This window comes from Oxyura jamaicensis, assembly GCF_011077185.1.
Source record: "Oxyura jamaicensis isolate SHBP4307 breed ruddy duck chromosome 5 unlocalized genomic scaffold, BPBGC_Ojam_1.0 oxy5_random_OJ130, whole genome shotgun sequence".
NCBI classification, from domain to species: Eukaryota; Metazoa; Chordata; class Aves; order Anseriformes; family Anatidae; genus Oxyura; species Oxyura jamaicensis.
This window is the reverse complement of record NW_023303899.1, coordinates 1-11,611: the sequence shown is the minus strand read 5'-3', so window position 1 is coordinate 11,611 and position 11,611 is coordinate 1. Positions and strand designations below refer to the sequence as shown.

The 11,611-nt window shown below is 74.2% G+C and overlaps 3 protein-coding genes across 3 annotated transcripts in view; 1 reads left to right on the top strand and 2 right to left on the bottom strand.

Moving 5' to 3' along the window:
- The window catches only part of CARNS1 (carnosine synthase 1), a 7,311-nt gene extending 871 nt beyond the window's left edge, over positions 1-6,440 (bottom strand). Inside the window, exons 1-10 of the mRNA XM_035311559.1 lie at positions 5,859-6,440; positions 5,004-5,021; positions 4,363-4,594; positions 4,149-4,238; positions 3,546-4,030; positions 3,153-3,334; positions 2,659-2,740; positions 2,226-2,457; positions 1,864-2,135; positions 1-1,654 (exon numbers count right to left, since the gene is read on the bottom strand). The exon at positions 1-1,654 is cut by the window's left edge and continues 871 nt beyond it. Coding sequence (XP_035167450.1) covers positions 437-1,654; positions 1,864-2,135; positions 2,226-2,457; positions 2,659-2,740; positions 3,153-3,334; positions 3,546-4,030; positions 4,149-4,238; positions 4,363-4,594; positions 5,004-5,006 — 2,796 coding nt within the window. The 5' untranslated portion in view covers positions 5,007-5,021; positions 5,859-6,440 and the 3' untranslated portion in view covers positions 1-436. The remainder of the gene's footprint in view (positions 1,655-1,863; positions 2,136-2,225; positions 2,458-2,658; positions 2,741-3,152; positions 3,335-3,545; positions 4,031-4,148; positions 4,239-4,362; positions 4,595-5,003; positions 5,022-5,858) is intronic.
- Positions 6,441-7,376: 936 nt separating this feature from the next.
- PPP1CA (protein phosphatase 1 catalytic subunit alpha) lies at positions 7,377-9,878 on the top strand. The gene is made up of 7 exons (XM_035311560.1): positions 7,377-7,549; positions 7,881-8,012; positions 8,107-8,337; positions 8,654-8,758; positions 8,845-9,068; positions 9,323-9,457; positions 9,546-9,878. The coding sequence occupies exons 1-7, from the start codon at positions 7,495-7,497 to the stop codon at positions 9,654-9,656; spliced, it is 993 nt and encodes a 330-aa protein (XP_035167451.1). The 5' UTR covers positions 7,377-7,494; the 3' UTR covers positions 9,657-9,878.
- Positions 9,725-11,607, bottom strand: RAD9A (RAD9 checkpoint clamp component A; the record flags this gene model as incomplete). Its single annotated transcript, XM_035311554.1, has 9 exons — positions 9,725-10,096; positions 10,172-10,379; positions 10,457-10,558; positions 10,626-10,690; positions 10,771-10,877; positions 10,946-11,055; positions 11,136-11,235; positions 11,310-11,424; positions 11,515-11,607. Coding segments are annotated over 9 exons (999 nt in total), but the record flags the coding sequence as incomplete, so codon positions are not given.
- Positions 11,608-11,611: the final 4 nt, after the last annotated feature.

Below are 11,611 nucleotides of genomic sequence, written 5' to 3'. Positions count from 1 at the left end.
TATTGTAGGGTCTCCCCATGCTCATTGGTTATTGTAGGGTCTCCCCACGCAGGTTCGTTATGGTGGGACCTCCCTGTGTTCTCTGTTACTGCGGGGTGTCCCCGCCCTGGCTGGTGCTACTGCCGTTGTGGGGTGCTGTGGGGGCCACCCCATTACCATAGGCTCGTTAACGAGGGGGCCCCCTCCACGCCTCCCTGGGGACAGCAAGGGGATGGCGGGGCAGGGGGCTCGGGACTCCCCCTGGGCTCCGTCCCCGTGCCACGGGGAGCGAGCAACACGGGTGACAAGGCCCGGGGGGGGGGCTCGGGGAGAGGGGGTGGCGGAGAAGGGGACACGTCGGGGGGCCGGGGGGGAGCCGGGGGGCGCCGGGGGCCAGGCAGGCGGGGCCGTGTGTCGGGACGTCCGCGCCACCCCCCCGCCCCGCTCCCCGCCGGGGCTATTTGAAGTGGGAGAGGAAGTGGTCGACGGGGTAGCGTGGCGAGTCGATGCCCAGCGCCTGGCAGAGCCCCAGCAGGCGCCCGCAGGCCTCGGCAGGGCTGCCCCCGGCGCAGGCCACGCTCAGGCAGGGCTCCTCGTACTGGCCGCCCGCCTCCTCGAAGAGCGGGTTGAGCCGCACCAGCCCGCGCCGCTGCAGGCCCTGCAGGGCCGCCAGCCCGCCGTGGCGCAGCGCCGGGCCGTGCTCGGAGGCCAGGCACATGACGCCCGCCAGGTGGGCGCGGGGCGCGGGGCGGGCGGGCAGCACGGGCGGCAGCCCCAGCGCCACCAGCACGGCCGCCAGCAGCAGGTCGGGGCCGTAGACGGCGCGGATCCAGTCGCGCAGGTAGAAGCCGCCCATGCGCGGGTTGATCTCCAGCAGGCGCGGGCCGCCGGGGCCCAGCTTCAGCTCCACGTTGAAGACGCCGTCGAGCAGCCCGCAGGCCCGGCAGCACTGCAGGGCCGCCCGCACCAGCTGGGCCTGCCGGTCGGCGGGCAGGCAGGAGGGCAGCACGGCCGCCGTCTCCAGGAAGGCGGGCAGGCGCGTGGGGCCGTTGTCCGACACCCAGGCGCCCAGCAGCCGCCCCTCGAACAGCACCAGGTCGACGTCGTGCTCGGTGCCCGGCACGTACTCCATCAGCAGCATGGCGTTGCCCCAGCCCAGCCCGATGCCCGGGTAGTCGGCGTCGGCGCGCAGGTCGCGCCACAGCCGGGCGGCGTGCGCGTGGCACTGCCGGGCGCTCTCCACCAGCCGCACGCCCACGCCGCCCGCCCCGAACTCCAGCTTGGCCACGGCGGGGAAGGGGACGGCGCCCGCCGCCCGCTCCACGTCCCCGTGGCTGCGCAGCCGCCGGCAGGGCACGGCGAAGGCGGCGGGCGGCGGGCGGCCGCGGCGGCAGCACTGCAGGTGCTGGTGGGTCCGGCTCTTCTGCTTGGCCAGGCGGACGGCAGCGGGCGGGCTGCCGCGCAGCCCCAGCCGCTGGCACACCAGCGCCGCCAGCACCACGCAGTCGTCCCAGTAGGAGAGGCAGGCGTGGGGCCGCAGGTCCCGGGCGCGCACCAGCTCCGCCACCCGCTCAGCGTGCTCCTCGTCGCGCTGGTGCTCCCGGCTGTCGTAGGGCAGGAAGGTCTGCACCAGCCCCGCCGCAAAGTGCTCCGGGTCCGACTCCACCAGGTGGATCTGCGCAGACACCACACGGGCGTCACCGTGGTGCGGGGACGGGGGACGGGCGCCCACCCCCGGCCCCACGCCGCCCCCCTCAGCCCATGCAGAAGGCAGCGGGTCGGAGACCACCCGCAGTGCGAGCACTGCTACAGCACCGCCGCTGCCTGCGGGGCGGTGACCGGTGTTCACTCTGGAACCTACTGACAGCCCCGTTTCCTCCGTACCCTCAAGCCATATTCACGGGCTGCTTCCCAGACGAAACTCTTGCTGACGCCGCCGGCCCCGATGAGCAGGATGTCCTTGCCCTCTACCAGGTGGCACTGTGCCCGGTGCAGCAGGGCTTCTGCCAGCAGCCGGGGCAGGTCACCGGTGGGCTCCCCCACGTCGCGCCCCATGGCCTCAGCCAGCAGGCAGGTCTCCAAGCACCGCTGGCAGTTGGCAGAGAGGGCCACCAGCTCCAGGGTGTCATCCACACACGACAGCAGGAAATCCACACCTGGGGGACACGGTGGGGACGGCGCACTCAGCACCCCAGGGCTGCCCTCCCCCTGCCCCTGCAGGAGCAGCCCCGGGGGCTGGTGCTCACCAAGGATGTCGGTGCGGGCGCGGGCGCCGCCACGCTGTGCGGGGCTCAGCTCGGCTTCGGCGGCCAGGAGGGCGGCCATGGCGTCCTCAGCAGCCCCCCGCAGCCGCTCCGCCAGTGCCTGCCGGTGCCCCGGGTCCGCCAGGCCGCACTGCTGCAGGCTGGAGTCCAGGCCCAGGGGCAGCGCCGCCCCGTGCCGCACCGGCGCCTCCGCGCGCCCCATGCCGCATGCCACCTGTGGGGACACGCCACCACCGGCACGGGGACATGGGCCACCCCCGGGGACGCCCAGAGCCACCAGGTGCCGAGACCCCACGCCCTGCGGTCACTCCCACCCTGCCGCACCCACCGCCAGGCACAGGGGCTACATGACCGGGGGGGGGGTCCCGACCCCACCCAAGGGCGTGCCACCCCCACCCTCACACCCAGGCCGTACCTGGCAGAGCTGGGGCCGGTCCCCCCAGGACCGGCAGACGACGGTGCAGATGCGCAGGGCCATGGGCAGCCGTGGGGCTGCGCTGCCTGGGGGGCGAGGGACAGGGCAGGGACGCGCCGCAGCACGAGGACGGGAACGTGGGGAGGGGGCCCTGCCGCGTCCCCCCCCAGCCCACCCCCGGTGGGTTGGCACCACCAATGTGGCACCACCACCGCCACGGCCACCCCCAGCCCACTGGGGTGGTAGGGAGCCAAGGACGGTCCCCTCACCTCCCCACCTGCCCCCTTACGATGAGTGCTGCCCCCCAGCCCGGGGGACAGCAGGGGGCCAGGGCAGTCACCTTTCCCCTCCCCCCAGGGGGCTGCAGGGGTCTGGGGCAGCCCCCACCCCAGGGTTTGGACTCGGGGCTGACAGAGGGACTGTGGGAGCTCCGGGGGGCCCTTCCCGCCCCCTCCCCCCCCCGGGGGTGGTGGGCGCCCGAGGGGGGGTCTTACGTGGGGGGGGGCGCGGGCAGGCGGGCGGTGGGCACCAGGGCCTCCAGCAGGACGCTCTCCTCCTCCTGCAGCCCACTCAGTTGGGCCACCACCGCCGCCGCCACCGCCGCCCCCTCCGCCTTCCCGTGGGTGCTGCGGGTGCCTGTCCCACGCCACCGCCACCCTGCCGGCCGCACCGCCACCTGCATGCAGCACGGCGTCACCCCCTGCCACCTCGCCACAGCACCCCTCGCCCCCTGCCACCCGCTCCCACCACCACCCCGCGCCGCCCCACCAAGCACCACCACCGCTCTCTGCTCGTGACTCCCATCCCGTGGCCACCCCGCAGTGTCCTGCGCCCATGCCCCAGCCCCACAGCCCCCCACCCACCCCGCGGTGCCGCCCAGTGCCCACCTGGCTGTAGGGCTTCATGGCAGCGCCCCCCAGGAAGGCGCACACCTCCTCCCGCACCAGGCTCTCCTGGCCCTGGGGGTCCTCCAGCCGCACCAGGCGCACCCCGGGGGGCGCGGGGTCCTCGGGCAGGGCCCCCTCCGTTCCCAGGATGAAGGCCAGGGTGGGGGGCACGTGCAGGCCAGCACGGGCAGCCAGCACCCGGCGGGTGGCCACCGGGTCCTCCAGCCGCCGGGCCAGTGGCACTGAGCCCCCCGTGGGGCAGTCGAGGTCGCGGGCCAGCTCGCCCACCCAGCTGCTCTCCGTCCCGGGGCTGAAGGTGCCCGTCACGTAGGTGGCCCGCCGGGGGGGCACAAACACCTCCAGGGCGCTGTGGCCCCCCGCCTCAAAGGAGACTCCCTGGGAGAGCAGCAGTGACCAGGCGCCTGGGGACGTCTCCGAGGGCACCCGGCTGGCCCAGGCGGGTGACAGGCACAGCACCATGGCACCTGTGGGTGGGCAGGGGTGTGGGCAGCGGCCGTGCCCCCTGTGCTGGGCACCCACCCCGGGTGGGACGTGGGGCGAGCTCGTGGCTGCCCTTTATGGGGGGCTGGGGGCCGGACGCACCTGGGCAGCGGGAGCCGCCCTCCAGCAGGACGGGCAGGAAGGCGGTAGGGGAGCCCAGGATGCAGACAGTCATGTCCAGTGGACCGAATCCTGCCAGCGAGGTGGTGGTCAGGAGGCATGGGACCCCGTTGCCGCCCCGTCCCTGGCACCCCAGTGCCCCCAGCCTGGCGCTGGGTCCCCAGCTCCCAGCCCCCGTGCCCCCCATGCCCGGTACCCGTGCGGGGCTCCTTGGTGTGGTCCACGGTGAGGGGCAGCCCCTCCTGGCGCAGGGCACTCTGCAGCAACTCGTAGCCATGGGTGGCTGAGTCGGGGTCCCCGGTGTCCTCGGGGACCTCGCCGTCAGACACCTCCTCGTCCAGCCAGCCCGGGCACAGTGCCTCCGGCCCTGCCCACTCCTGCTCCTTCGGGCTCAGCGGCTGCTCCACGCTGACCTGGTCCACTGAGAGCTGCCGTGGGGCACAGCCGGGGCTGGAGCCGGGTGGCTGCCCTGGGGGCTGCCACGGGGCACAGACAGGGGCAGGGATGGTGCCAGCAGTGGGACAGATGAGGGGCGAGCACGGGGACGATGGGGCTGGCATGGGGGCGATGGGGCGGCTGAGGGGTTCGGGGCAGCATGGGGCAGGCATGGGGCAGTGCTGCAGCACGGGGCGAGGGGGCTGGGGGGTTGGGGGGTGCCCAGGCACGGAGCCACCGCCTTGGGGACAGCAGGGCAGTGCCAGCTCCCAGACAAAGCGTCCCCTTGTCCCCACGGGGTCACGCGGCGGGTGGGCATGGCATTGCCATGCTGAGTGCCCGGTACCGCCGAGCCCTGCTGGGAAGAGCCCCCCCCGCCTGGACCCTCCCGGGACCACTCACCATCCTGGCGTCGGGGGGAGCTGCAAAAGACAGAGGGGCCGAGTCAGCCCAGTTCGGCAGGGACCCCTGGGGTGTCCTGGGGTCCCCTCGGTGCCAGCCCCAGTGTCCCTTCTACCCACACACACACCCCTCGGTGCCTGCCCTGCTGACCGGGGCAGCTCCAGCTGAGCCCCGGCAGGGATTATCCTAATCCAGCGTCAGCCCAGCCCCACCGGGGACCCCCCTGCGCCCGGTGCCAAGGTGCCCTGGGGCTGCGGGCCCGGGTGCGCCCCCCACCCCCCGGTGCCCCAGCCCAGCAGCTCTGGCACGGGGGGAAACTGAGGCACGGGCATCCCCTGGCCAGCGCCGACAGCCGCGGACCCCACGGGGGGGCCCTAGACGGTGTCCACGCGATGGGGGCGACTCCGGTGGCGGGACGCCCCCCCCCGCCCCCCGGCAAGCCCTTTCGCCGCGGTACCTGCGCGGGGCCCGCGGTCGCGCGTGGATGGATGCCTGCCCCCGGGACAGCGCCCCGCTGGAGCCGGGGGAGCGCTCGGAGCCCTTAAAGCCCCGCGGTCCCCCCCTCCCCCGGGGGGCCCGGCCCCGTGCCCCGGATTAGGCGGCGGGCACGGCGGGCGGCACAGAGCCCCATTGTCCGCGGCTGCCACCCGGCCCCTGTCGCCTGTTGCCTGTCGCCTGTCCCCAGCGCGGCGGAGATGCGGCGCCGCACGTCCCCCGGCTTAGCGCGACAGCTGCTCGCGCTGTCCCCGTCCCCGTCCCCGCGGCGCTCCGAGCACGCACGGACACGCGTGGACACACGTGTACAAGTCCCCCCACACGCGTGCACGGCGCACACGCACCCCCCCCGGCACCCACCGGCGGTCGCTGCGGCGGTGCCGGTGCCCGCGGCTGTCGCTGCCCGCAGAACCCTGTGCCCGGTTCTGCACCGGCGGAGCCTCCAGCCCGGGCGGGGCGGCCCCGGGGGAGGGCGCGGGGCGGGGACGGGGGGCGGGGGGTGCGGGGACGCGGCCAGCGGGGGCTGGGGCACTCGGGGGTCGCCCGGGGACAGCGGCGCAGCTGACACCACGGGGCTGAAATGTCACGGACGGGGGCCACGGGCACGGGGCCCGGGCTGGCGGCGCGCGTGGCACGCGGGGAGCGGACGGCACCGGGGGTACGCGTGGCACGGCACGGCACGGCCAAGCGCCCCACGGCGCGGAACACGCGGTCTCCCCCGCTCCCCACGGAGGCCCCCACGAGAGTCTCCGCGGCACGGGGGTGGCAACAGCCTCCCGGCAACGGTCCCGCGTGGCCGCACCGGCACAGCCCCGAGACGCAGCCCCGGCAGGCGGGAGCGGGCACCGGGGGGGTGCGGGCACGGGCACGGGGCACGCACGGAGTGGAGCGGCGGGGGCAGAGTTGAGCCTGTCCCACCGCGCCCCCCCCGATGCTGTCCCGTGTCCCGCGTCACGTGTCCACTGTCCCGCTGTCCCCCGGTGCTGTCCCGTGCCACCTGTCACGTGTCCCGGTGCCCCGTTGCCCCCCGGTGCCGTCACATGTCCCGGTCCCGTGCACCCCAGGGGGTCTTCGTGCCCCCTGTGCCCCCAGTGCTGTCCCTCATCCCAAATCCCGTCTCTCTCACGTCCCCCGGTGCTGTCCCGTGTCACCTACCCAACTCCCCCCCCCCCGTGTCCCGGTGCTCGCCGTGTCCCCCCACGTTCCCCGGTGCTGCCCCGTGTCCCGGTGCCCCCCCGTGCTGCCCCCTGCCTTATGTCCCGTGTCTCCTATCCCGCTGTCCCCCCCCGCCCCAAATGTCTCTCTGCCCCCCGGTGCCGCCCCGTGTCCCCCCACGTCCCCCTGTGCTTCCTCTTGCCCCACGTCCCGCGTCCCCCCCATGTTCCCCGGTGCTGTCCCGTGTCCCCTGTCCCGTGTCCCAGCGTCTCGGTGCGGTCGCGGTGCCCCCGCTATGCCTCCGTTTCCTCCGGTGCTGCTCCTTGTCCTATGTCCCGCGTCCTGGTGCCCTCCCGATGCCTTCCCACGTCCCCTGTCCCGGTCCCTCCGGTGTCCCGGTGCCCCCCCGGTGTCCCTGTCCCGTCCCGGTGCCCCCGGTACTGCCCCGTGTCCTCTGTCCCGCTGCCCCCCGTTGTCCCGGTGCTCCCGTTGTCCCGGTGCCCCCCCGGTGCCCCCCCGGTGCCGCCCCGTGTGCTCTGTCCCGCTGCCCCCCGGTGTCCCGGTGCTGCCCCGTGTCCCACGCCCCTATCCCGGTGCCGCCCCGCGTCCCCTATCCCGGTGCCCGCCGTGTCCCGGTGCCCTCCGGTGCCGTCCCTCGTCCCCCGTCCCGGTTGCCCCCCGGCGTCCCGCTGCAGCCCGCCCCGCTCCGCGTCTCCGCGGCCTCCGGCCCGGCAGGGGGCGCTGCGGCGCCGCCCCCGCCCCGGGTCCCCGCGGGCCGCTCCCGGTGCCGGGCGGGGCGGGGCGGGGCGGGCGGCGCGCGGGGACGCAGCGTCCGGCGGCCATGGCGGACACCGAGAAGCTCAACCTGGACTCCATCATCAGCCGCCTCCTGGAGGGTGAGCGGCCCCCGCCGGACCCCCCCGGCCGCCCCCCCCCGGCACGGGGCCGCTGACAACGGCCCCGCCCGCGGCACCAACGGCCCCGGGGCCCCGGCGGCCTCCGGGCCCCGCAACGGCCCCGGGGAGGGACCGGGACCGGCGGGGGGGCGCTGAGGGGACCGGGGAGGAGGGGGGGCGTCGAGGGGGGGGTGCGGTACCGGGCCGGGCGGTGCGGGCGGTGTGTGCGGGGGTTTGGGTGCGGGGCCGGGATCTGGGGGCGTTGACCGGCTCCGTTACCGGCTCCGTTACCGGGGGTGGGGGGGTCCCGCTGACGGCCGCCCCCCCGCAGTGCAAGGGTCGCGTCCCGGGAAGAACGTGCAGCTGACGGAGAACGAGATCCGCGGGCTGTGCCTCAAGTCGCGGGAGATCTTCCTGAGCCAGCCCATCCTGCTGGAGCTCGAGGCGCCCCTCAAGATCTGCGGTGAGCAGCGGGACGGGGCGGGGGCACCGGGGGCACCGGGAGGGGGGGGCGGCGGGGCCGGGCGTCACCCCGTGTGTGCCCCCCACCCTCCCAGGGGACATCCACGGGCAGTACTACGACCTGCTGCGCCTCTTCGAGTACGGCGGCTTCCCCCCCGAGAGCAACTACCTGTTCCTGGGCGACTACGTGGACCGGGGCAAGCAGTCCCTGGAGACCATCTGCCTGCTGCTGGCCTACAAGATCAAGTACCCCGAGAACTTCTTCCTGCTGCGCGGCAACCACGAGTGCGCCAGCATCAACCGCATCTACGGCTTCTACGATGAGTGTGAGTGCCGGGACGCGGCCGTGCCCCCCTCCCACCCACCTTTCCCTGCCCGCCTTCCCCTCGTGCCATCCCCGTGCCGTCCCACGCTCGGCCCCGTCTGCGGTTTCTGTGACCGACGGGAGCCCCCTCACCGCCCCCGTGCCACCCGTCCCCACCGGCACCTTCTCTGCCGGGATGCGATGCCCCGTGCCCGCCCCGTGTCCCCGTCCCAAGCCCACGCTGTGTCACCCGGTGACGTCCCGTGGGCAGCTGGCTCGGTGCCGGGGCTGGCGAGGCTCCGTGGGGGTCCCCTGGCACCCACACCGCTGCCTCGCAGGCAAGCGGCGGTACAACATCAAGCTCTGGAAGACGTTCACCGACTGCTTCAACTGCTTGCCCATCGCTGCCATCGTGGACGAGAAGATCTTCTGCTGCCACGGAGGTGGGCACGGCGCCCCCGGGGCGGGGGGCTGCCTCGGGGCGGGGGGCTGCCCCCCGGCAGGGCCTGACGCCGCCCGCCCCGCGCAGGGCTGTCTCCCGACCTGCAGTCGATGGAGCAGATCCGGCGGATCATGCGCCCCACGGACGTGCCCGACCAGGGGCTGCTGTGCGACCTGCTCTGGTCCGACCCCGACAAGGACGTGCAGGGATGGGGTGAGAACGACCGCGGCGTCTCCTTCACCTTCGGGGCAGAGGTGGTGGCCAAGTTCCTGCACAAGCACGACCTGGACCTCATCTGCCGGGCACACCAGGTACTGCCGGGGGGGCTGGGGTTGGCGGGGGGGCTGGCTCTTGCTCTGGGGACACCCGGCAGGGGTCTCCAGGGGGTTTCCCCTCAGGAGGGGACGTTTGGTGTCTCGGGGGTGCTGCCCCAGCGGGTGGTTGGGCTCCGTAAGCTCGTGGAGGGGAGGTGTTTGTCCTGGGGGGGGGGACCGCAGGCAGGGCGTGGGGGGATATCTGCCCCAGGGCACTGGGGTTGCCCCAGCTGAGCCCCGAGGCCCCGCAGGTGGTGGAGGACGGCTACGAGTTCTTCGCCAAGCGCCAGCTCGTGACCCTCTTCTCGGCGCCCAACTACTGCGGGGAGTTCGACAACGCGGGCGCCATGATGAGCGTGGATGAGACCCTCATGTGCTCCTTCCAGGTGGGCTGCGGCTCGGGCGGGTGGGCCGGGAGCTGGGGAAAGCGGGGGGCGGCCGCCTGCAGCCCCTCACTCATCCCCTGCCCCCCAGATCCTGAAGCCGGCCGACAAGAACAAGGGCAAATACGGGCAGTTCAGCGGGCTGAACCCCGCCGGACGCCCCGTCACCCCTCCCCGCAACTCTGCCAAAGCCAAGAAGTGAGCACCCGCCGCTGGGGCCCGGGGCCCGGCCCCCCCATCAGGTCGCTCTTGTTTCCATTCGTTTTTTTATTTGTAAGATCCCGCCCCCCCCCGCCACCCTCCACCGAACCAAAAGCCCCCTCTGGGGCAGGGCCCCCCGGGGTGAGTGGGGCAGCCCACCCCTGGGACAGCAGTGGAGGGGGGGGGGCAGGAGGCTTTTTTGGGAATAAACTTGTAAAGGGTCTTGGGGGGGTGCTTGGTGTTGTGGCAGGGGGGCTCCGGGGGGGGCGCATCCTGCGTGCCCAGGCAGTGCCAGCTGCTGCGGCACGGCCCCAGGGCTGGTGCCAGGGGGCACCGGGGGTCTCAGCACTCGCCCTCGCTGTCCTCTGCCAGCACCTCCTGGGTGGGCGCCGGGCTGGGCCCCCCCGATGTCATCACCGAGCCGAAAAACAGCGAGCGGAACTGGGGGGGAGAGGCGGGTGTCAGGGGGGAGTGCGCCCATCCCCTGCCCCCGACACACCCGTGCCCGTCCCCCACCTTCTTGTGAGGGGGCGTCCCTGGCACAGCTCCGTCCTCCTCCTCCTCCTCCTGGGGGTCGCTTTCTATGGGATGAGGGGTGCGCAGGGGGAAGGTGGGGCTGGGGGGTGCCCCCGAGTCCTCCCCGTAGCTGCTGGTTTCCATGGCAACCATGTAGGACTCGAGGTCATCGGCGAAGTCATCGGACGGGGCAGGCGCGTGGGAGATGCTGCATGGGGAGACGGCGAGTCAGCGGGGGCGGCGTGGGGGCCGTTCACTCTGGTCCCTACTGGTGGCAGCGGTTACCCGTTGGCTGCGGGGGGCTGGGAGCTGCTCTGGGGGTCCAGCAGGGTGGCCAGGACCAGGTGTGCCTCCAGCAGGGGGTCTTCCAGCGAGAAGATGGCCGGCCTGGGGGCACAGCGGGCCTAAGCACGGGGCCGGGGAGGCGTGGGGCGGTCAGGGCGCCTGCTCCTACCTGCCGGGTGCGTCGTAGTGGATGGTGAGGGGCAAGTTGGACGCCTCGGCGAACGTCAGGAGTCCCTGGGCAGAGATGAGACCGAGTGAGAGCTGAGCGAGTGACGGGGGAGGACGTCTGGGGGCGGCCCCCGGGTCACGCTCACCCGAAATTCCTTGAGGCAGAAGGTGATGCGGGAGTCCGGGACCACAGCCACCGCCTGGAACTCGTCCGGGGCCAGCCACAGCTCCGTCACCATCGCCTTGCCCAGGTCTGCGGGGAGGCCGTCAGGGGCACGGGGCCGCAGGGACCCCCCCCGCAGCCCCCGGTCCCCCGCTCACCGGCTTCATCCTCCACGTAGCTGCGGAGGCTGATCCTGCCCCCGGGGCCAGCCCCCAGCGTCACCTCCGCCAGCGTCTGCGGGAAGTGGACCACAGCCTCCGCCAGCACCCTGGGCACGGGGCGGGAGGGGGCTCAGCGCCTCGTGTCCCCCCCCCGGCACGCATCCCCGCAGCCCCCCGCTGCTCTCACCGTGCCGGGGCGCAGAGGCTGCTGGCGCAGCGCTGCGTGTCGAAGACGGCCTGCAGCCGCTCGCACTCCTGGAAGGCCAGGTTGTGGGTCCGGGTGATGCCTGGGGGGGGGGGTGAACGGCGGCTCAGCGGCACCGGTGCGACCCCCCCGGCCGTCCCCCGGTGCCCCACTCACCGTACTTGCAGTGCAGCTGCACCACCAGGCGGCTGGCGCGGGGCCGCAGCAGCACCAGGCAGCGCTCCACCGTCTTCTCCAGCGCGGGCAGCGAGCGGAAGACGCCGAGGAAGGACTGGGGCGGGGGGCAGTGCGCCGCCGTCAGCCCCCGGCCCGCACCGGGGGTACCGGCGGGTCCCGGGGGGGTCCCGGGGGGGTGGCTCACCTTCATGTGCACCTTGCAGCGCGGGGCCGCGGGGGGCCCGGGCTGGTACAGCTGGAAGAAGAGGGGCGCCAGGAGGAAGGAGGCGAAGGCGGAGCGC